The 24,063-nt window shown below is 42.2% G+C and overlaps 1 protein-coding gene across 5 annotated transcripts in view; it reads right to left on the bottom strand.

Moving 5' to 3' along the window:
- Positions 1-24,063, bottom strand: part of pcdh9 (protocadherin 9) — a 783,218-nt gene that overhangs the window by 293,272 nt on the left and 465,883 nt on the right. For 3 of the 5 annotated variants that reach the window (XM_033023038.1, XM_033023036.1, XM_033023040.1), the window contains exon 2: positions 2,195-2,396. In XM_033023038.1, the coding sequence (XP_032878929.1) occupies positions 2,195-2,396 (202 nt within the window). The remainder of the gene's footprint in view (positions 1-2,194; positions 2,397-24,063) is intronic. The other 2 variants (XM_033023039.1, XM_033023037.1) reach the window with 1 other exon arrangement.

Raw genomic sequence — 24,063 nt, 5'->3', positions numbered from 1 at the left:
GCAGTTCAATGGAGATTCACCAGGTTAATTGTGAAGATGCGAGAGTTGTCTTATCATGAGAGGCTAGATTTTAGAAGAATCAGAGGTGACCTTATTCAAACTTAAGGTCCAAAGGGGGTTTTACAGGGTAAGTGTTGAGATGTTTTCACGAGTGGGAGAGTCATGGACAATGGGGCGTAGCTGCAAAAAAAAAGTCCCGGTCTTTTAAAATTGAGGTGCATCGGGAAATCAATAATCTCTGAAATTCTCTGCTATTGAAGATGGCGGAGGTGAGATCATTAGATATAGGTAAGGTGGAGGCAGTTAAATAATTGAAAGACTTTGGAATTGAGGGTTATGAGGAACTGACGAGGAAGAGAAATGGAGGCCAGCATAGATTGGCCATGATCATATTGAATGATAGAGCAGGCATGATAGGCCAAATGACCTATAGGTGTTCCTATTTTCATTTCTTGTATACTGGAGTAAAGCAGATAAATGAGCCAGTCTCTTATCCATCAGGATCTCAACATTGAAATTTTTAACAAGTTGTGCTGAGCAGGCAGTAAGCACATCTGCCGGAAGTCAGCAAGCTCCTTCTCTTCCCCAAAGGCAAATCAGAACCATCACACAAAATCAGAACTATTACTTCTGGTCAATCTAAATACCATAACATCAATTTGCCAAATCCATTATTTCCGCTCTGGTGAAATCCATTATCTTCACTCTTACTTCATCAAGCACCTCGAGGGAGAAGTTGGACAGGTTAGGACTTTATTCCTTGGAGCGCCGGAGGATGAGGGGAGATCTTATATTGGTGTATTAGATCATGATGGGAATAGATAGGATAAACAAACAAGAGTTTTTTAACCCAAAATAGGGGAAATCATAAACAAGAGGACATAGTGGGTTTAAGGTGAGAAGGGAAAGATTTAATGGAAACTGAAGGGCAACTCTTTCACACATAATGCAGTGGGTATGTGGAATGAGCTGCCAGAGGAGGTAGTTGAGGCAGATACTATAACAACATTTTAAAACATTTGGATAGGTACATGGATAGGAAAGGTTGGAGGGATATTGGCCAAATGCAGGTAGGTTGAACTAGTGTAGATAGATCACCTTGTCGCCAGAGGAAATTTGGGCCAAAGGGCTTGTTTCTGTACTGTATGACTCTATGGCTCTGGGAGAGTTTAGAATTATTATTTCATAAATTAGAAAGCAAGACCAGAAGCTAATTAATCTGCACACTTTTCCAGCTTGCAATCTGTCCCACTAATGCAAATGTTGGTTCCATTAATATACCACAATGTAAAGCATTGAAGTTTGAAAAAAATTCAAATTATGCAGATATTTGGAATTAAAGAACAGCAGGCAACCAACTAGATCTTACAAAAGCAATGACATATGCTAATCATAAATAAATTTAAAATGCCACACAAAAAGGGTTTGTAAACATCTCACTCATGACTATGTCTGATAAATTTTCATAAACTGTTACAACAGACAAGATCACAGAAGATCAGGTTACAATTCACGCACAAAATAAACATTGCGGTGTAAGGAAACCCATTCAACAACCAATGATATCAACATATCGCAGTGAATGGAAATTGGCATCCAAATATCAGTGGCCCGTTCCAAGATATATAGCCACAGCATCTATTTCTGCTGCTTCACCAAAGTACCATTTGCAAGGATGGTGGAATTTGCACAATATTTAAACTTGCACCACAGTTCCTAGTCTCTAGTGATGTGAATTGGAGGTCATTGGAGAAAATCAACGGGGAAAAGGAAGTCAGCTTGACCATCTCCCTCATTAACCACTTCCTACCACCAGTCCTAAATCCAACCCTGCCGAATCCCAAGAGCACACATAGCTTGGAATTGCACCATTTTGGAGAAAATGACATTGCGTAGATCATATACATCCTAGTTTATACACTGTTAAAATGAGGCCTCCTCAGAGGCAACGAAGCTGCAAGTTTTCCTCTGCACTGTGGAAGGAGAGGCTCAGAAACATTGCTGTAAGTAATCTGACCAGTAGCTCCACATTAACCCGAGAACCACTTTCAAAATAGAGAATGGAGACAATGACCTCTTAACCTCTGGCAGGGGAAGAACTCAGCACTAAGGAAAAGGTTAATGCAGCTTCTAGCGGAGTGAGGTTTCGATTGTACAGCACTAATGTCTGGAAGACGAAGAAGCGGTCACTTACTAGAATTCGGGTCAGAATTCCCATCGGCCTCGGTCCTCTTGTCTGGGGAAGCCTGTTCGTAGAACTCGTCCTGCGGCTGAACCAGAGGGAGAGGGTGTGAGATCAGCGGGCCACCATTTACCGGCTCATGGTCTCCTAGACCACTATCACTGCAGCTTTCCTGGGAGCCATCGGGGAGGTGAAATGTAACGCGCCTCTGAGACTAGAAAGAAGAGCAAAGAACATGGGCGTTAATGCTCTTCTTTGCTTCATTCCCACCCCCACATTCGGAGATACTATCCTGAGTTAATCCTTTGCCCCGATTACTTCAGAATAAAGGGCAACTTACTATTTATTCTCTTCTAAAACAAGCAATCATTTAGGAGAAAAAAGACATTTACAAAGAAACCTACAGGTATGTTTAGATGTTTAATCATGGCTTCTTAATTAAAGGGAACTCCATTGGTAGAATTTTCAACTCTAATCCATGTATGGCCATTTAACGCTTGCACAAGAGCCATACCTCAGAACACTAAGTGCTGGCGGAACGCAACAGGTCAGGCAGCATCTGTGGAGGGAAAGGACAGATTATGTTTCGGGTCGCAACCTTTCTAAAGGTCCGGACCGGTAAGATTGCTTGTCCATTCCCTCCACGGATGCTGCCTGACTTGCTGAGTTCCTCCAGCTCTTTGTGTTTTGTTCAAGATCCCAGCATCAGCAGTTCCTTGTGTCTACAAGTGCCATAAGGTCATTCATAGAATAATAAATACAGCATGAAAACAGGCCTTTCAGTGACACAAATCCTACACTAATTCCACCTTATGCTCCCCACATTCCCATCAACTCATTCCAGATTATTCAATTCACTCACACACTAAGGGCAATTTACAGTGGCCAATTGACACAACAAGTAGCACATCCTTGAGATGCGGGGTGGGTGGGGGGGGGGGGGGGGGGGGGGCAGAGCACAGGGAGAACATTCAAAATCCACACAGACTGCATTGGAATTGAACCTGGGTCTCAGGGACTGTGAGACTGTAACACGACTACCACGATCCATCGAGGGGATTTATCGCAGTCGCTGCCTCAAAAAGGCTGGCAGTATCATCAAAGACCCACACCATCCTGGCCACACACTCATCTCCCTGCTACCTTCAGGTAGAAGGTACAGGAGCCTGAAGACTGCAACAACCAGGTTCAGGAATAGCTACTTCCCCTCAGCCATCAGGCTATTAAACCTGGCTCGGACAAAACTCTGATTATTAATAACCACTTTCTGTTATTTGCACTACCAGTTTATTTATTCATGTGTGTATATATTTATATCATGGTATATGGACACATGTATCTGTTTTGTAGTAAATGCCTACTATTTTCTGTGTGCTTAAGCAAAGCAAGAATTTCATTGTCCTATACAGGGACCCATGACAATAAACTCACTTGAACTTGAACTTGAACTTGTGCCACTATGCCCTCCCTAATGGGGATTAAATTTCATTCTTGTCAGCCAACAAGAACAAGACATAATGGCAGCTGTAAATCACATTGTGTCTTGGAAATCCATGTTCAGCTATTTAAAAAACCTGCAGTTCAGTACTAATTGTGGAGATGTTGGCTAGTGGGGACATTGTTGTTTGGAAGCTTGGCATTGTGGAAGCTTGTGGAATTCTTCCACAGAAGGCTGTGGAGGCCAAGTCAGTGGATATATTTAAGACAGAGATAGATATATTATTGATTAGTACGGGTGTCAGAGGTATTGGGGAGAAGGCAGGGGAATGGGGTTAGGATGGAGAGATAGATCAGCCATGATTGAATGGCGGAGTAGACTTGATGGGCTGAAAGGCCAAATTCTGTTCCTATCACATATGATCTTATCACATTTGAAGTTGGTTTGACTGTGTCCCTAATTAATTGCCCCCAGCCGAAAGTTAGTGGACTAAATCCAGGGCTACATTTCCACACAAAAATCTAGCTGACATTTCAGCACTGAGTGAGTTCAGTGCCAGCTTTATTACTGCCTCTTGGATGAGGTATTAAGCAGAGGCCCTGTCTGTTCGCTCGAGTGAATCGTGAAAGATCGTGTGGTTCTATTTCAAAGAAGAGTTCTCCCTAATGTCCTAGTTAATATTTCTTTCTGCCAACCAACAATCCTAAAGCAGATCCCCAGGCTTGAATCATAAATAAAGAAAAAAGATAATGCTGAAAACACTCAGCAGGTCACGCACAATTTCTGGAAAGAACTTCAGAACTGCCACAATTCAGAGGAAAATCTAATTCTGAAACATTAACTCTGTTTCACTTTGCACATATACTGCCTGACTTGCAAGTATTTTCAGCTTTTATTTCAGTTTTCAAGCATCCATAGTTTTATACCCACTTTCCAGTAGCTAATTTTAAGGGAAGTGGCTGTGCACAAATTGGCTGCCTTGTTTTCTCCACAGAGTATTTTTTCAATTCATTTATGTAGTGGTAAAGTACAATGAAATGCTCTGAGGTTGTGGAGGATGTTGTGAAAATGCACCTCTTTTTTGTGACACAACGCTATCTGTAGCAGCTTAAGTGCACAAAAAACATCCCATTCGGTTAAACACCACTATAGTCAACTAGAGTTCATTTTGGAAGCAAGCAATGCGGAAAGCAAATGGATTGTTGTTTTCAATTCTAAAGTGGTCGTAATATAAAAGTAGTAAAGTCTTGTTAGACTGCGCAGAGTAGTGGAAGACTACATCTAGAGTATTATGGACACACAGTTCCTGTCGAAGTGAGGAGGAAAACTTCTCCAAAGTCATCGTGCCTTGAAGATACTTTGTAGTGGAGCAGTAAAATGTCGACCCAAGAGATTGCAGTCTGGCGCTAAAAATAAACTGCTTGAAGAAGTCAGCAGGTTGAGCAGCATCTATGGGGGTAAAGGAATTGTCGACATTTTGGGTAAGTCCTGATGCAGGTCCCAACCTGAAACATCGATAATTCTTTTTCCTCCACAGATGCTGATCACAGATGAATTCCTCCAGCAATTCGTTTTATTTTTGCTCTGAAGTGTAATGTACAGTTTAGATCAAATTTCGGGAGGGACATGTTTGCATAAGATCAGTTCAGAAAAGGTTCACTGGGTTCATTGCTGGAATGGAGGGGTTGTCATCTTTGAGGGAACATTGAGTGAGTTGAGCAGCTATCCACTGAAATTTCAAGGAATAAGCGCTGATCTTGAAAGGTACACGATTCTGAGGAAGTTCAACAGGTTAGGTGGAGAGAGCATGTTTCCCTTGCTGGGTGAAACTAAAATCTAGAGGCATATTCTCTGACTAAGGGACCACCCATTTAAGACAGAGGATGAATTTCCCCTCTCAAAAGGCTGTGCAACTTTGGAAATCTTCAGTTTACATAGCTGACAGGAAGGCACTGCAACGGGTGGTGAAAACCTCCCATCACATCATCGGTGCCCCGCTCCCTGCCATGGCTGTCCTTCACTGCACACGGTGTCTGAGACGGGCTGGCAAAATATTTAAGGACCCCTCACACCCCAACCATGGACTGTTTGCCTTCCTCCCATTAGGGAGGCGGACCAGGAGCCTCAGGTCTCGAACCAGCAGGCTAAGGAACAGCTTCTTCTCCAACACCATTACCCTGCTGAACTCACTGGCCTGGCGCTAGCCCCCCCCCCCCCCTTCTCATCAGTATTACTTATAGTTTATATAATATATAGTTAAGCTCTTATTCAACAGAATATAGCACATGTCAATCTTTTGCACCTTAACAACTATCTGTATATATGTATATGCCTATGCACATACACCAATATATCCTCATTTGTATATATTGTCTAAATCAGCACTACTACTTTGCACTCTGGTTAGATGCAAAACTGCATTTCGTTGTACCTGTACTTGTACTATGTGCAATGACAATAAAGTTGAATCTAATCTAATCTAATCTGTGTAGATCAGATCATCTAGTATATTCAAAGTTAAAGGAGACAGGCTTAGACAGCAGCAAAGTGAAGAGTTTCAGGCTCAGATATATATAGTGAAGCCAAGACAAATATTAAATCAGCCATGATCCAGTTAATTGGTGGAGCAAGCATGAGAGGACTGATGGTCTGCTCCCATGATTTTGTATGATTCTTACATACCATAACATTTGCCTCAAAACGTTATTAATTTCAGAGCGAATGCTCTTTCCTGGAACTGACCTACTGAACAAAAACAGCCTTGTCAACTACCATAGATTCATTTATTTATGTCATCAACAACAACAATAGGGGCTTATGTAGCATTTTTAACAGCAGAACATTCAAATGCTCTTCACAGGAGTGGAATCAAACAACTTGAAAATGTGTCACAGGAGGAGATGTTTTAAAAAAAAAGGGTGATCAGAAACTTGATCAAAGAATGAAAATTTTCAGATCACCATGACAGAGATGGAGAAAGATGGAGAGAAAGAGAGTTTGCAGATCTGACTGATCTAGCTCTTAAAGCTTTGCACATTTTTTAACACTGTGCTCTCACTTGAGATTCTGGGCATTGTAAGCATTAAATCACAAAATTTAAAGGAGAATTAAGTACGTTTAAATGAATTGTAGCACAATTGTACAACAATTAACTACATTAACAATGAACTACATAGACTATTATTGTTGTTATTATGTGTATATGTATGTGTGTGTGTTTATGTGTGTGTATGTGTGTGTGTGTGTGTGTGTGTGTGTGTGTGTGTGTGTGTGTGTGTGTGTGTGTGTGTGTGTGTGTGTGTGTGTGTGTGTGTGTGTGTGTGTGTGTGTGTGTGTATGTGTAAACACAGTGAACTGTGTGGTAAAATGTAAATGATTTTGATCTTGAGTGTGAAGGATTGTAAATTATCGGAGTTCTCTACCTAAGAAATTAAAACTGCAAGACAAATGCTGGCACTTTCTTTAACTTTCATCACTCTTTGCTGATTTTTGAAGAATGATCAGCTTCCCTCCTGTGCCTCGCTGCTAATAAGCTGCAAATCGAAAATGTGACATGATTTTCACGACACCCTTTCCAAACTTGGGAATCCATTACAAGGGATCAGGAACAATTCTGTGACATACCCACAAATAAAGCACATCAACAGTCTCTACTTTGTCAGAAGACTGAAGATGTTTGGCATGTCTCTTACCTACCTCAACATTGGCACCATAGTAAGCATCCTATCTGGATGCTCATAGCTTGGTCTGTCAACAGCTCTGCCCAAGACTGTAAGAAATTTGAGAAAATTGTAGATGCCACCCCATACATCAAACTGAACCAGTTTTCCCCCACCAACTCCATCTACACCACTGCTACCTTGGAAAAGCAGCTACCATAATCAAGGACCATTGCCATATGGGTCATTCTCCCTTCTGCTGTCGAAAAGAAAATACAAAAGCTTGAAAGCGCACACTTCCATATTCAGGAGTAGCTTCTTCCCCATTGTTATCAGACTACTTAACAGTGTTGCTAAAGTGCAGGCCCAATCTCCCAGTCTACCTCACCGCAGTCTTTGCATTTTTCTTATCTGCACTTTCTCTGTAACTGTAACACTCTAGTTAAGAATCCTCTTCCCAGGGGTAAGTCTATGTTTGTTTGTTCGTTTGTTCAGTTGAAGGCGCTTTCAAACGTCAGCCAGCCAGCAGTCGCTGTTTTCACTTTAATTTCAAGTTTTTATGTAACTTGTCTGTTGTGACTGTCAGCAGACCAATTGCTCTCCGGGGATGAATAAAGTTTTATCGTATCGTATCGTATATTCTGCATGATGGCATTTTTCTCTTCGCACTGCTGTTGTACGTGCATATGGCTTGATTGCACTCATGTAAGGATAGCACACAAACAACGTTTTTCACTGTATACCTGTGCATATGACAATATTAAACCAATAACACAGAGTACACAGAGTAACCTAGTTTCCAGTTCTGACATTACTTTAGATCAGCGATAGTATCTTCCATCTCCTTTCCCTGGCATCAATTGTCTCTGGTGGGCTTCTCATGGAGTCCGATGGGGCAACTCATCCACTGCTGGCCGTCCAGGTGTCTGGTCAGGAAACCTGTGATGTGTATTACCTGACCAAGTGTGGTTGCCCTTTCAATGAACAGGAGATTGTTTCCCATTAAATATGGAAGATAGAACTGGCCCTTCAGCCCATCATGTCATGTGTCGACTATAATGCCAATTTCAACTACACATTTGCCTGCATACGGTCTATAACACTCCATCACCTGCATGCTCGTTCAAAATTAACTTTCTAAATGTCTCTTAAATGTTGCTATTGTATATGTTTTCACCACTTCCCCAAAGCATTGGGTTCCAGTCACCCTCCTGCCTGGCCTGGTGAGTATTTACAACATCTGTTTTTATTCTTCTTTCAACGTTTCTCAACTATATCATGATCTAAGGCAGCCTATGCCACACTGCAGAATGACAACAGCCTTGTTCACAGGGTATAACCTTTATCACACTCACATTGGCTCTCAATCACATATTGGACCTAAAGGGAAAATAGTACAGCATTTGTTGATATTTAAAACTGGATTCCTGCTGCTTTACAAGCTTCAGGGGGCATTGTAAGGGCAACCAATGACCCAAAAAGACCAAGCATCTTCTTTACTATGAAACATGGCACGTGTCAGATATTGAGACATTATCTACTCGTGGAATAAGTAGGGAAAATATTTGCTAGTAAAAATTTGCATTGGATGCCCTGTTTCTCTCACATTGCTGTTTGCACACCAAATATTTGCTTCATCCTGCACTTTGCATCAGTTTAGAACAAGGCTGGATTTTTTGACTTGGTAGTTGAAGTGCAAACATTACACATGACGGGAGGATGAATCTCCAAAGACGATAATTTGATACAAAAGGGGCGATAATGTTTGCTGGTGGAATCCTACTTCCAATTTATTCCATAACATTCCAGCAAGGCTTAGCAATTTTGTGAAGTGAAACTGAAGGCGCCCATAATGAGACTGATTCATTAGTGTCAAGACATTCAGCCACTAATGAATGGGACAATGACTCTCCTTGTTAGAAAATAGCTCTAGCATTTTGTTTTAAATTCTCACCAACTGCTGCTTTGTTGTCCCTCTGCAATATTATTGCTTTCAAAGGAAGGAATTCAGAAAACAAAACACATTCCTTGAGGCACCAGCCTCTCTGGTCAGCTTCCCACTGCCTCTCCAAGCAAGGAATATGCACTGAGTTTTCATCAGAGAGGCATCTTTTGCTAAGCGGCTGCCGGATTCCCTTCCTTGAGCAGAACACTTAACCAAAATGGAACTTATTCAGGCATTCAGACAAATAACCAATTGATCTGTGCTTACAGCTTTTGAAATGTCTGATTTCCGAACCACAATGCCTTTAAACGAATGGGGGGAAAAAACAACTGCAAGCTCACATTCTTTACAGATGTATATGTGAAATAGAAGCAGGAGAAGACAATGGAGTCAGCATTGCTCTTCGATGGTTGATCTGATCAATTGATTACATTATTGATCCCCAGAACACTCGATTCCCCACATCATACAAAATCCTTCTACCTCAGCTCTGAATATATTCTGTGAATTCAAATCTCAATAGGCCTCTGATAGATGTAATAAATTGGAAAATAGCCATTTTCCTCCCCTGCGATTTTGCCCACTGGTTCTAGATTTCCCTTCAGGGAAAACATCCACATAGTACCCACTATGTCAAAAGCCCTCTCTTGTCTCAACCACAAAGAGTGTAGATCCAGCCCAAACAATCTTACCTCCTGCATCAACTTGACCTCCAGATTCCCTTTGCCGTACTGTTTCCAAAAGAAAAATGTCCTGTCCTAGAGAAAGAGACCAAACTGCATACAGTCCTCCAGATGTGGTCACATTTGCATTCTGCACAGTTTTATGTTGAATAAAAACAGAACTTTAACTATTAGGTAAAAAAAAGGATGAAACTCCAAGTAAATCTAGCCTTATAATGCAAGTTGATTCTAATGGAAATGCCACAGAACTCTGGCAACAAACTGTGTTAATCATCCAAACATCGGAACTTGTGAATGTGTAGTAGCAGCAGTTTCAAGCCTGTTTTGCCATTCAATAAGATCATAGCTGGTCTGATTACAACTTCAACTCGACATTCATTTCTATCCATTGTAATCACTCACTGCTACTGCTTATCAACAATTTATTTCCCACTGCCTTAAAATTGTTCAAAGAATCTACTCTCCCACCCTTTGAGAGAGTTCCAAAGACTCATGATCCTCTGAGACACAAAACATGTGCATCATCTCCTCTTAAATGTGTGACCCCTTATTTTAAAACAGTGACCCGTGTTCAAGATTGTCCATAAAAGGAACCATCCTCTCCACATCCACTCTATCAAGAATCCAGCTCTTGTTCTTCTACATTCCATCTGGTGCCAGAAATACTTGGGAGATGTATCTATTTGCAATTTGCATGCACTGCAGATTCAGCCTGTTACATGTACTGTGGTCTAATGAAACATTGATCAGTACCACACAGGAACATGCCCTTTGGCTCACCATATCTCTAATGACCAGGATGCAAATTTAAACTGCACATCTGCTTGCATGTTATCTATAAGGAAATTCAGCATGTCTCTAATGATTCTTACTGATTTCTACAGAGCAGATGGCTGCACATTCAGAGGAGGTGAGATTGAAGTGGATAAGGGTAGTGATATGGCCCTCTAGTACTATATAGACACAGGAAGAGGGGTCCCAATCCAATTCTATGAATTCCCTATCTATGTTCTCCAGAGATGCTGCCTGACCCGCTGAGGCACTTTGTGTCTTTTTTTGATCCCAACTTAAAGCTTTTGAGTTTGGAACCAACAAACTTTTCACAATTTGCAGTGAGCCAAATTGCCTGCATCAGCTTTACAATTAACTGAAGTATACATTAAATTAATAGCTATCCAACCTATAATCTCATCAGATGTTTAGTAATGTTTTACACGTCTCTGGATGTCCAGTCATTGAAGTGAGGGGGCTAATCTCCCCCAGTAGAGACTCTACTTGTTCTTGACTTCAGATCACTAACAGTGGATAATGTAAATAAATTGCCAGTCAAATTCTCATTCTTGCTACATCCCTGGACTTCCTTCTAATGTTACCACAATTCCAGGATCATTCGCAGAGTGAACATAATCTGGGAGACGTTTTATAAACACTTGGGCATCTGCCATAATCCCGGCACCACAAACATTTAATTGCCTATCTAGAACCAGAAAACTTTACTTGCAAGAATGCTCACATTGTGTACCTAAAGCTTTGAATATAGGAATTGTTAACTACTGAAATGTATAAGTGAAGACTTATATTCAATTATTTATATATTTAGAGGTTGTAGAGAATTATGCATATGGTTGTGGAATCTGATCTCAAGACACTGCCTTAACAAAATTACCATAGGATAAAAATGTTTTTGACTGATGGCGGCACAGTGGTGCAGCAGTAGAGTTGCTGCTTTACAGCCCATACAACGCCAGAGTCCCGGGTTTGATCCTGATAATGGGTGCTGTCTGTGCGGAGTTTGTATGTTCTCCCCGTGACCTGCATGGATTTTCTCAGAGATCTTCGGTGTCCAGCCAACACTCCAAAGACGTACAGGTTTGTAGGTTAATTGGTTTAGTAAAATTGTAAATTGTCCCTAGTGTGTGTAAGGTAGTGCTAATGTGCAGGGATCGCTGGTCGGTGTGCAGATTCAGTGGGCCGAAGGGCCTGTTTCCGCAGTGTATCTCTAAACTAAACTAAATTCATTTAGTTATCCTATGTCAATGGCAGACATTCCCCTGATCTCCCACTTCTGATATCTTCAGCTTGGTGAATGCACAGAGAGACAGGCTAAGGGGAGTTAACCTGTTTACATGGGAACTTTGAGGAAACTGCTCACCATGCTCCACAATTCCAGCTGGATGCCAACAGAATTTTAGGAACATTATAAATCACTTGGAGCTACGCCGCAGGGTAGTTGTGAATCATATATTTAACGCCTCAATTGCAGCTCTCTGATTTCATGAGCGTAATGTTCAGCTCCTGTCACAGTTTGACCAATGGTTTGCTGATAACACCCCCAGTGCTATAGAACAGTGTTTTACCTCACCATAGCTTTACCAACAGAGATCTGATAGCTTGCATTATTTGGATAGAGCTTGAAACACTACTACTTGTGCAAGATAGAATTCACTGTGGACCACGATATGAGCAATGTAAACAAAGCCTCCAGAAGTGTATGTTCATTAATATAACTTGTTTAGATCAGGTTACCAATCAGATTACTTTATTCTCAAAGACACCAGGGTGCAATGTAGTTCCTTGTTTGCAAGACACTCATAAAGTGCCCAGTTTAAAACAGCAGAATGCTACAAAGATTGTAGTGCAAACTGAAGTAGTGCAAAAAAAAGTATAAAAATTGAATAACCAAATGAGGTAAAGTTAAGAGTAAGAATAGATGGCAACACTTTGGGAAGGGGATTGAAAGAGCCAATTGGTTCAGGAGTCTAATAGCAATGATGAAACAATAGCAATGGCAATGGAAATCTGAGTATTCAGACACCTTTATCTTCTCCCAGAAGGTAGAAGAGAGAAAAGGAAATGGCCAGGATGCCCCTTTATGTAAACCAGCATCTGCAGTTCCTTGTTTTTACATTGGTGTTGAGCATCTTGGTCAGCATGGATGAGTTGGGCCAAAGGCCCCATTTCTGTGCGGTATGACTCTATGACTTTATGGCAGTGATTAAATTGGTTTCTTGCAAACAATAGTACAGCGAATCAAAATCATTTTTGATGAAATGGTGTAGGATGGTGTTTACCCCAAAGACAGACACAAAATGCTGGAGTAACTCAGCGGGACTGGCAGCATCTCTGGAGAGAAGGACTGTTTTAGCTGCCCTGCCTACTGAGGTTACAGACATGCTGACAACGTTATCCAGTTCACAGGGATTGGCTGATCTAATTCTGATTAAGATAATTCATTCAAGCCAAGTATTGTTCACTAAAGGTCCTGTCTCTAGTCCACAAATAGATAAAAACTAATTAACATCTATTCACAACAGATTGCACTCATTGATGCTGACTGTTCTATATAATCAACACTGTCCTGAATCACCCAGGATATTGAATCCCAAGAATCTATCTGCTCTGTAGTTTAACAGCAAAACTCAACACAATAACTGATAAGACACACCAATATAGAATGGGTTGGTGGGGATATATATTTTTGAATTCTGAACATGTTACTAAGATGCAGAGACCACCTCATTGAGCCTCAGTGATAGGAAACTGATGAAAATGTACTCCATTCTTCTGTAAATCCAGCAAACAATCAGAAGTAGCAGGATCTTTATTTTCCAATAACGCTCATTGAGTGTAACGTCTCATTGATTTACTGCCATAGTGCATTCAGAAACCAGCTTGAAGCAGCAGTAGGAAAGGTCCTTTTCAAAATTCATGATAAATTATTTCATTCAATGGTAAACTTCCACCTCTCCTGCACCAAGTGTAATCATCCTAACAAGTCACCGTCACATTTTGTTGAAGCATTCCTGTTTACTGGGTAGTATTGGTGCAACACAAAACAATGTATTCCCATTCTCAACATTCCCATTCCCACCCTTCCACATTCCCTAGATTGCTAATAAACTCTGGTAATTATTTGTAAACCAACTTTGCCCACTTTAGTCTTGAACCCATTATTTTCACATGGTTCCAAACTGCAGCTGGTCTGCTTACAGTGGAGTGTTAGTACACGGTTTCATTCTTTTAAACTCACATGCTAGATCAGAATGGACAAACAATCACAAGTTAGGCTCGCATGAAGGAAGCCTTTAGACCACTGATCAAAATATTGAAATGCACTTCCAGCTTCAGGCCAGAGCTTCCGCTGATATCACAAAAAATACAAGATTTCTCAGCAATTTCACAAATAACTACTGGCTGATTAAAACAAAACATCACAACCACAAAGCTAAATTAAGATTGATGGAAGCCCCTCAAATCTTGCCCAACCATCCATATTCAAGTTATAAAGTGATATAATTATATAACATGGAAATAGGCTCTTCATCATAACATATCCATGCTGACCAAACTAACATCTGAACTAGTCCCATTTGACTGTGTTTAGCTAATATTTCTTTAAATATTTCCTCTCCGTGAACCTGTCCAAATGTCCTTTAAATGTTGAACCCACCCCTTTCACATCCTCTCACAGCTTGTTCCACATACCCACCACACTCGGCGTAAAAAGGTTCCTCCTCTGATTTTGTAACCTCTATAAGTTCACCTCACCTCCTCTGCTCAGGTAAAGCCCCATTCTATTAAGTCTCTCATAGAGTCATACAGTGTGGAAACAGGCCCTTCGGCCCAGCTTGCCCAAACCGGCCAATGTGTCCCAGCTACACTCATCCCACCTGCCCAAGTTCATAAGGTCATAAGTTATAAGAGCAGCATTAGGCCATTGGGCCCATCAAGTCTACTCCGTCATTCAATCATAGCAGATCTATCTCTCCATCTTAATCCCATTCTCCTGCCTTCTCCCCATAACCCCTGGCAGCCGTACTAATCAAGAATCTGCCTTAAAAATATCCATAGACTTGGCCTCCACAACCTTCGGTGGCCAAGAATTCCACAGATTCACCACCCTCTGAATCAAGAAATTCCTCCTCATCTCCTTCCTAAAGAAACGTTCTTTAATTCTGTGGCCATGACCTCTAGTCCTACTCCCACTAGTGGAAACATCCCCTCCATTCCAATCTATCCATTCCTTTGGCCCATAGCACTCCAAACCTGTCCTATCCATTTACCTATATCACTATTTTTTAAACGTTGGGATAGTCCCTGCCTCAGCTACCTCCTCAGGCAGCTCATTCCATGCACTCACCACCCTTTGTGTGAAAAAGTTAACCCTCAAAATTCTTATTCAATCCGTTCCAATCTTTGTGCTCAATTGGCAGATATGACACATAGGTCATGGAACAAAGTATCAGGGGGATGACTCCATGGGCAGATAATATGGGACTTGTTCAGCCATTACTTTAACCATGTACTCTGCCGACTATTGCTGAATATTCCATTGGGGTTAGTAATTAATCCCAAATGGTCATTCTTCTCTAGTACCTATGAATATGACAATGTTGTTGGCATACTGTTTGGCTGTGAAGGAATTGCCTGGAAATGCATCAGTGATCTATAGTGCTAATTGTACAACATAGCACCAGCTGTGTTCTGAGGTTTCATTGACTTTGAATCAAATGAAAAGTTGAACACTGCAACTATGGACAGTTACAGAACGAGCTGATCCGCGACAGGTTAGTGGTCGGGCTGAGAAACGTCTCATTGTCAGAAAAGCTACAGCTAGACAGAGACCTAACCCTTGGAACTGCTATAACAAAGACAAGGCAGTCTGAAGAAGTTAGACGACAGCGGTCTGACTTAAGAGGAGAAAATAACGGTGCTAGCAAGTGCTCTCATGTTGATGCTGTGCATGCTAAAAGCTACAGAAAACCCAAATTTCCCTCAAAGCCTCAGCCACAAGCAATAACACCAGGCAAAAATAAACTTAATATACAGCCACAGCCAGGTTCAAAGGCCTGTTATAGATGTGGAAAAATGCCCTCGCATGGAAAATAGGAAACTGACCATAAGCCGTTGGTGAGTCTGCTGGGAGGGAAAGCTTTGGATGACCTCCCACCAAGAGTCCAAAGATTTAGGATGAGACTCATGGGGTACAACTATACAGTCGATCATGTCCCTGGCAAAAGCCTGTGGACAGCCGACACCTCATCTCGTGCTTCTCTGAGAGCCGCAAGAACACACACAGACACAAGCCTATTAGAGGACACCAACATCTATGTAGACTCTGTCATCAGCAACTTTCCTGTCAGTGGAGGTTAACTGAGCAGCCTACGTGAGCACCTGAAGGCAGACAGCACATGCTCTGCACTGATGGAGTACTGCACAGACGGCTGGCCCGACAAAAGCCAACTGCAGGGAGTGCTGAGACATTACTGGGCTGATAGAGCAGTGCTGACTGTGCACGATGGGCTGCTGCTGCGGGGCACGAGGCTCGTCATCCCATCAGCCTTACAAGGTGATGTGCTGCAGAGACTACATGAGGGACACCTGGGGGTGACAAAGTGCAGGGGCCGGGCCAAACAGACGGTATGGTGGCCAGGACTCAGCAGCCAGCTGAATGACATGGTGCTGAAATGTAGAACCTGCATCCAAGAGAGAAGGAACGCCAAAGAGCCGCTGATGCCAACGGAGATGCCAGACAGGCCTTGGCAAACCTTGGGAGCTGACCTGTTCACGCTGAAAGACAAGACTTATCTACTAGTAGTAGATTATTTCTCAAGGTATGTGGAAGTTGCGCTGCTGTCACCCACAAGGTCCACAGATGTGGTGTGCACCTGAAATCCATGTTTTCTCGTCATGGAATTTGTGAATTTCTTAAAAGTGACAATGGGCCCCAGTTCTCAGGTAGCCACTTTAAAGCCTTTGCAGCAGAGTATGGCTTTGTGCACATCACGAGCAGCCCCAAGTTTCCTCAGAGCAATGGGGAGGCGGAATGCGCTGTACAAACCGTGAAAAACCTGCTAACAAAGGCATCAGACCCATATCTTGCATTGCTGGCCTACAGAGCAACCCCTCTACAGAACGGCTATAGCCCGGCCGAGCTGTTGATGGGGCGCCACCTCCGCACTACAGTTCCTGCCCTTCCAACCCTGTTGAATCCAGTTTTGCCTGACTACAACACGCTGGGGGCCAAAGAAAGGGAGAAGAGGAGGAACGACGCAAGATCCTTCGACAAGAGGCACGGAGCGAGAAATCTGGAGCCACTCGTACCTGGGGAGGATGTGTGGATCACCGATGCACGAGTCCAGGGCACAGTGCTATCTACACACAATACCCCTCGCTCTTATATCGTCCAGGTGCCTCAGGGCACACTGAGGAGGAACCGGCATCACTTGGTGCTGCTGCAGACCAACAGTGGGGTAGTCGACGCTGATGAGCCACCGGTGGGAGAAGATTCACCTACACCAGAGCCAGCTCCACCAGTGACAACATCACCCAGCAGAGAGGGCCCCACCACAGAGACTGTGCGGACCAGGTGTGGGAGAGAGGTTGGAAAGCCGAAGAGACTTGATTGGTGATTTATTGATTTGTTTTCTACAGTAAAGAAAAAGAGAGTGAAATGTGATTGTGAAATTGTTCTGCTAAACCTGTTACATTTACCTGAAACCTGAGAGTTTAAGTTTTGAAGAACACAGCCTGCTAAAGTAATAGTTCACAGTATGGTAACGCGCAAGTTATTTTATTTCTATTTTGCATGCTTGAAACAGGGACAGATCAGGGACAGGTCTTCCAGCAAAAGGGCAGAATAACCCCCTTAAGACCTGCAGAGACAAAGGTAGTCCACCCTTTTTTCTCAAAGAAAGGGAGATGTGGTATTATGGAATAATAGTGTAAGGAATGCCTTTATTTTGTAGTAATCGGAAGGGGGCGCTGCTGCCAGTGGTCAGGCTGCAGTGATGGCATCCGGCCTGAAGTTGGCGCTGTGGGCGTAACCGGATGTGACGTGGTTACCGAGGGGAATGCCCGGGCATGCACACGAGCCTGCTGCTGCTGTACAGAGTTGCTAAATAAAGACAGACTCCGATTACGTCGTTGTACGAGCCTTATTATAAGAATAACTTGACAAACATAATCCACATCTATTTTTATTTTCTGTAGCAGGCACTGAGCTGCGTGGAAAACGTCCAATGGACTTTGTCCCTTGTGACTGATGGACCTGCTGAAAAACAGGAATTTGGCTTAATTGGTTTGTGGTGGTTTGGTAAATGTACGTGCTGTACATGTCAGCTAAAATCAACTTAAAATAGGCAGCACAGTAGATTATTCCCGCACGAGTTTTGTCACTTAATATCCTGTTTCTCACTGACCATTTGTTGTCCTGGTCAGAGTAGATGAAAAGAGGCTGCATTTATAGAAATAAATATTGTTGTAATTTAATTCCTCTCAAGTGCTGATTTATTAACATTTGCCTCCATTCCTTTCTCTGTCACATCAGCATTAGTGCTGATTCAATGAATCACACCAAATCGGGAATATATAAAGGAAGCCACGTCTGTCATCTACCACCAGGGGCCCCGTACGATTGGCAGCCCCGCCAACAGTCTGTTTTTTCGTCTTTTTTTAATTTTTTAGTGTGCGTTAAAAGTTTGTGTAAATGTTCTCCAGTTCTCCAGTGTGGCCGGGGGGGGGGGTGAAGGGGGAAACTTTTTTTTTTTCAGTTTCTTACCTGGAGATGCAATTAATTTTCGGATCGCATTCTCCGGTCGTTCTGCGGCCTAACATCGATGGAGCTGGAGGCCTCCTCAGACTGAACTTGGGCCCCACCGCGGGGAGCGGACTTACATCGGAGTCGATCGCTTGTCTGGGATCGTTCCAACCGCGGCCTGCGGTCTTTACATCAGGAGCTCGCAGTCTCCGGAGAGACCGTGGATGCCGGGAGCTCGACCAGCCCCGATGCGAGGTTTGATCACCCAGCGCGGGGGAGCTGACACTCCCCCGATGCATGAGCAGATCGCCTCGATGTGGAGGGCCCACCACAGGCTACAGGAGTCAAGATCATCTCGTCAACAGAGGGCTTGAGGCCCCCGACCACAGGAGAGCAAAGGGAAGAGATTGAACTTTTTTCGCCTTCCATCACAGAGAAGAATGTGGAGGAGTCTCTGTGGTGGATGCTTATGTTAAAATGTGTTTTGTGTGTTCCGTTTATTCCGTTTTTGTTTCTATGACTGACTTGGCAAATGAAATTCCTCGTATGTTGCAAAACATGTTTGGCTAATAAAGTATTATTGTGATTGTGAATGATAAACTTCGGCTACTGAATTAGTGCTAAAAATAACCTGTTTCGTTCACTCATACCTGACAAGGCAGGAAACCTTCCATCCATTACTGCTTTGACTCACAAACCATTCCAGCATCGTGATTGACTCTTAATGGTGATTTTAAATGGCCCTGCACTGGATGGATCAGGTGCAGTATTGGATGAACACTAAATTTTAGCTAACCTGAAATCTAAAAAATAATTACTCAAAGCAATAAATCAAAATCAAACCAATCCTGTTTCCCTTAAATATCGTGGCTCGTGGCTTTCAACTCAACCTTTCGCTGTGACATTGAGTGTCCTGGTCTAGCCAGTCTGTGGCAAAGGAAGCCTTTGATTCCAGCATTAATATTACACAGAAATAAATGAGTCTGAAGTAGCATCTTTCCCCAAAAGCTGTGCCATTGGCGAAGTGGGCGTTGAGCTGTAATCACTATGATAAGGTTGCAAGCAGATTGAGGAAAAGAAGTTCCTTCAAATAACAACATGGCAATCATCAAATAAAGAGGGGAGATTAAGGAAAATAAATGACAGTTAAACAAAGATTCAGGAAAATAAATAAAACTGATGCTGGAAATCTGCAGTAAAACTGGAAAATTGTTAAAATGCTCAGCAGGTTTGACGGCACCTGGAATGAAAAAGTGTGTTAACATTCAGGAACATGACCCTTCATCAGTTGTGAAGAAGGATGTTTGATCTGAAACACTAACTTAGTTTCTCTTTCCACAGCTGTTGCCTGACCCGCTGAGTGATTCTCACATATCCTAACTTTATTCCTGAGATTAAAGTTTTGGCAATAAACTGCAGAGTGATTAAGGTATTTTTCCCTTCTTTCACATAACCAATGAGTTAAACATTTGAGGAGAGCTTCCTCATCTCAGCCTTCTTTCCTTTCAATCTTACACATCTCACATCTATGCATCCCTGAAAGCCACAATAGAGTGTCCCAGATGCTAAGCCTTACATGTGCATCCTTAGAACTTTCATAGAACAGCACCTCATATTCCGCTTGGGGAGTCTGCATCCTGGTGGCATGAACATTGAATTCTCCCAATTTTGTTAGCCCTGGCTGTCTCCTCCCCTTCCTATCTCTCCCTCAGCCCTCGGGCTCCTCCTCCTCCTTTTTCCTTTCTTCTCCCCGCCCCCACCCCCCATCAGTCTGAAGAAGGGTTTCGGCCCGAAACATTGCCTATTTCCTTCGCTCCATAGATGCTGCTGCACCCGCTGAGTTTCTCCAGCATTTTTGTGTACCTTCGATTTTCCAGCATCTGCAGTTCTTTCTTAAACATTCATACTTCCTTGCTCAATTATGAACTTGAATAAATCACTGGCTTTCCATCAATTTGGATTAAGTTACACTCTGGCCTGAAAGCATGATTAATCCACTTGATATTAACAGATTATCATCTGTGTTGAAATAAGAGAAAATGAATCTGAAGCAAGTGTTTCATGTGTTAACACCTTGGGTTTGCTTGTAACAACTTCCACCATATTGCAGTCAACTTTTAGAACAGTGCTACATCTGGTTGGTGTCAACTCAACTCTAAATAAACCCTGCAAATCACTGACAGTTACGCTCCAATTCTGATGAAACTGCTGTTGTGGGCATCTGTTAAATGCACAACATTCACACACAAGAGTAGAAGCTGGAGCTCGATGTTGTTACTGGTAGAGCTTCATGTGTCTGATTTGCTCCTTTATGCCAACTGTTAACAGTTAACTTGTTGTCTGGGTACAGTGGCTTCCAAATTAATCTGGTGAAACTGCCATACTTGGGTGGTCAGTCAGCCATGAGTGGCAAAATCACCAGCTTTATTCTCACTCACCTCCCCTGCCTTTTGAGCTGACTTCATCTGCACTTTTGATTTTAAATTCACAAATGAAACAGAGGAAAAAGAATGTATTGTTTCAATCGGGGAATCAAAGACAATAAAACTGTGTGCCTGCTGTGTGTGTGCACTGTATTTTGGTTCATTGATGCTTTCTTTCCATTGCCCCCTACGCCCACCCATCTTTTCTTTTTAAGAAGACATTTGTAACATACGTAAAGAGGTGCTGAGCAGTGGGAGGAAGGCATCACCGTGTCACTTGGCAGATGTGAATTCAGCTGTGCAGCCCGTTGGCATCTACAGGAGTTAATCATCAATAAATGATACCGTTAGTAATGTGAGGTTTATTTAAATTGGGTCTTAATGTGCTACATTTATGGTAGCTAACAGGAGCTGAATTACTGCTTCTTTTTGCCTACAGTGATTTAGATTCTGTTTACCACGATAAATGTTGTATTAATGATGGAGAAATGTATCCTCCAACACAAATGAAGATCTCGGCAAAGCAGTCTGCGATAGATTGAGCATCAAACTGTGACTGTTCATATAAACATTAGTGGAGGTGGTATCTCCTTGCGCGCAAGACCCAGGTTCAATCCTGACCTTGGATGCTGTCTGTGTGGGGTTTGCACATTCTGCCTGTGACTACGCGAGTTTCCCCTGGATGCTCCAGTTCCCTACCACATCCTAATGATGAGTAGGTCAGTAGGTTATTTGGCCAGTGTAAATTTCCCTGAGTGTATTGGTGAGCGATAGAATCTGGTAAGAGTTGAGTGGATGTGGGATTAATGCAGGATTAGAGTAAATGGGTGCCTGTGCAGACTCAATGGGCTGAAGAATCTGTGTCCGTTGATTTATCTACAAATCCAAATAAATTTGGGCAGCATGGTGGTGCAGCAATAAAGCTACTACCTTACAGTTCCAAATACACGGGTTCGATCCTGACTATGGGCGCTTGTCTGTACGGAGCTTGTACGGTCTCCCCGGGACCTGCATGGGTTTTTTCTGAGATCTTTAGTTTCCTCCCACACTCCAAAGATGTACAGGTTTATAGGTTAATTGGCTTGGTATAAATGTAAAAAAATATTGTCCCTAGTGTGTTAAGGTAGTGTTAATGTGTGGAGATCGCTGGTCCATGTGGATTCAGTGGGCTAGGTCCTACTGAATCCACTAGGTCATGCAGATTAAAGTCCATCCCACCATTTCATAAAATCAAGGCTGAACATATTGTAACCTCAACTCCATCTACCTGTTGCCTGTGGTAACCTTTCAATATCTTGTTTGTCGAGAATCTCTGTACATCTGTCTTAAAGAGACTCAAAGCATCTGCTTCCACTGCCTTTTTTTGAAAAGATTTCCAAAAATACTCTCAATGTCTGAGAGAAAAATAATTCCCTTGTCTCTGTCTTATTTTTTAAACATCGACCTATAGTTTACAATTTTCCCACAAGAGGAAATCTTCTCTCTGCATTCATCCTGTCAAGACTTTCCATGTTCTCATATGTTACCATCAAATCCTCGCTTCAAACTTGTAATGGATACAAGCCAAGTCTGTCCACGCTACCTGATAAGACAACCTGCCCATTCCAGACATTATCTATTAAATATATTATGTAGTGCTACCAAAACATTAACTTTATCCTTTAATTAAGGAGATGCATACCGTACACAACACTGCACATAAGGTTTCACCAAAGGCCTACGTACAGGTATATAACTGAAGCATAACCTCACTAATTTTTGAATTCAATTCCTTTTGCAATAAACGATAAGCTTCTGTTAGCTTTCTTAATTACTTATTGTACTTGGTTCTCCAGTCTGAAGATGCTGATTAATGCAAAACTCCAAATTATAATAGAAAATTCCGTATGGTTTAGTTGCTCTACTAATTTACAGCAAGTTGGAGAGAAACTACTTTTCAGTCAATGGAATAAACATATAATTGTTTTAATATATTTTACAAATATTCGTTGACTCAAGGGCCTAAGCAATAGGGAAAGGTTGAGCAGGCGAGGAGTTTATTCCTTGAAGCGCGTGGGTGAGGGGTGATCTTATATAGGTGTACAAAATCATGGGAGGTATAGATCAGGTAAATGCACAGTCTTTTGTCCAAAGTAGGTGAATCGCGAACCAAAGGTTTAAGATGAGGGGAGAATGATTTAATAGGAACCTGAGGGGTAACTTTTTTACAAAAAGGATAGTGGGCGTATAGAAGGAGCTACCAGAGAAGCTATGTAGATAGAATAAGTTTAGAGGGATATGGGTCAAACACAGGTAGATGGGACTGGTGTAGATGGGGCATGTTGATCGGCATAGGTAAATTGAGCTGAAGGCCTGTTTCCGCGCATGAATCTCAATGACTCAATTTCTGAGGTGACTGTGCGCAGGACTCGCATTTGCAAGAGGCATATTTCATGGTAGAATATAGTCAAAGAGCCACACAGCATGGAAGCAGGTCCTTTGGTCCTTATTCTTCATCTCACCTTTCACCTCAGCAACCTCACAGCAAATGGTTATTACTATAATAAGATTTTGCTCCTTAGGGCTGACATGTATTGTATTGTATTGTATTTTGTATTGTATTTTAATGACCACACAGCCAGGCTATGTAGATAGAATAAGTTTATAGGGAATAGGCAGGAAATTAGATGGCCAAGATCAGATGAGCCATGATCTTATTGAGTGGTGGAGTTGCTCGAGGGGTAAGTGCTTCTTATCTTATTTCCTATGTACTTATGTTCTCAAATCATATTGGTTGAGGGATAGATTTTGGCTAGAATACAGTGGATAATTCCCCCCTGCTCTTCTTTGTTCCAGACTAATGCACCTCAACATTTAATCCACATTTGTATCCTTGCACAAACAAAAGGGGGCTGACATTGCTGATGCCAAATGTATTCATAGACAGAGCACTGCATGTGATTTTGGCTGCAATTTTATTTCATTCTAGTTCAAAACACTCATTTCATAATTTACTTATTCACATCATGTGTTCTTTTCTACTTTCATGCAGGTTAATTGAATGTAGCCATCCAATGCAAACAGTTGTTGTGCTTCCCCCCTCCCCCCCTCCAACTCTACATTTACAATAAGTACGTGAGTGAATTACCACTGCCTTTGTAGAACTCCTGACGAAGGATTTGTAGCAAATGACGAAAAAAAATAGAATTCTTTAT

The sequence above is a fragment of the Amblyraja radiata genome, chromosome 6, assembly GCF_010909765.2.
Source record: "Amblyraja radiata isolate CabotCenter1 chromosome 6, sAmbRad1.1.pri, whole genome shotgun sequence".
Taxonomy (NCBI): domain Eukaryota; kingdom Metazoa; phylum Chordata; class Chondrichthyes; order Rajiformes; family Rajidae; genus Amblyraja; species Amblyraja radiata.
Note: the sequence above shows the minus strand (reverse complement) of the source record. Positions and strands in the feature narration are given on the sequence as shown.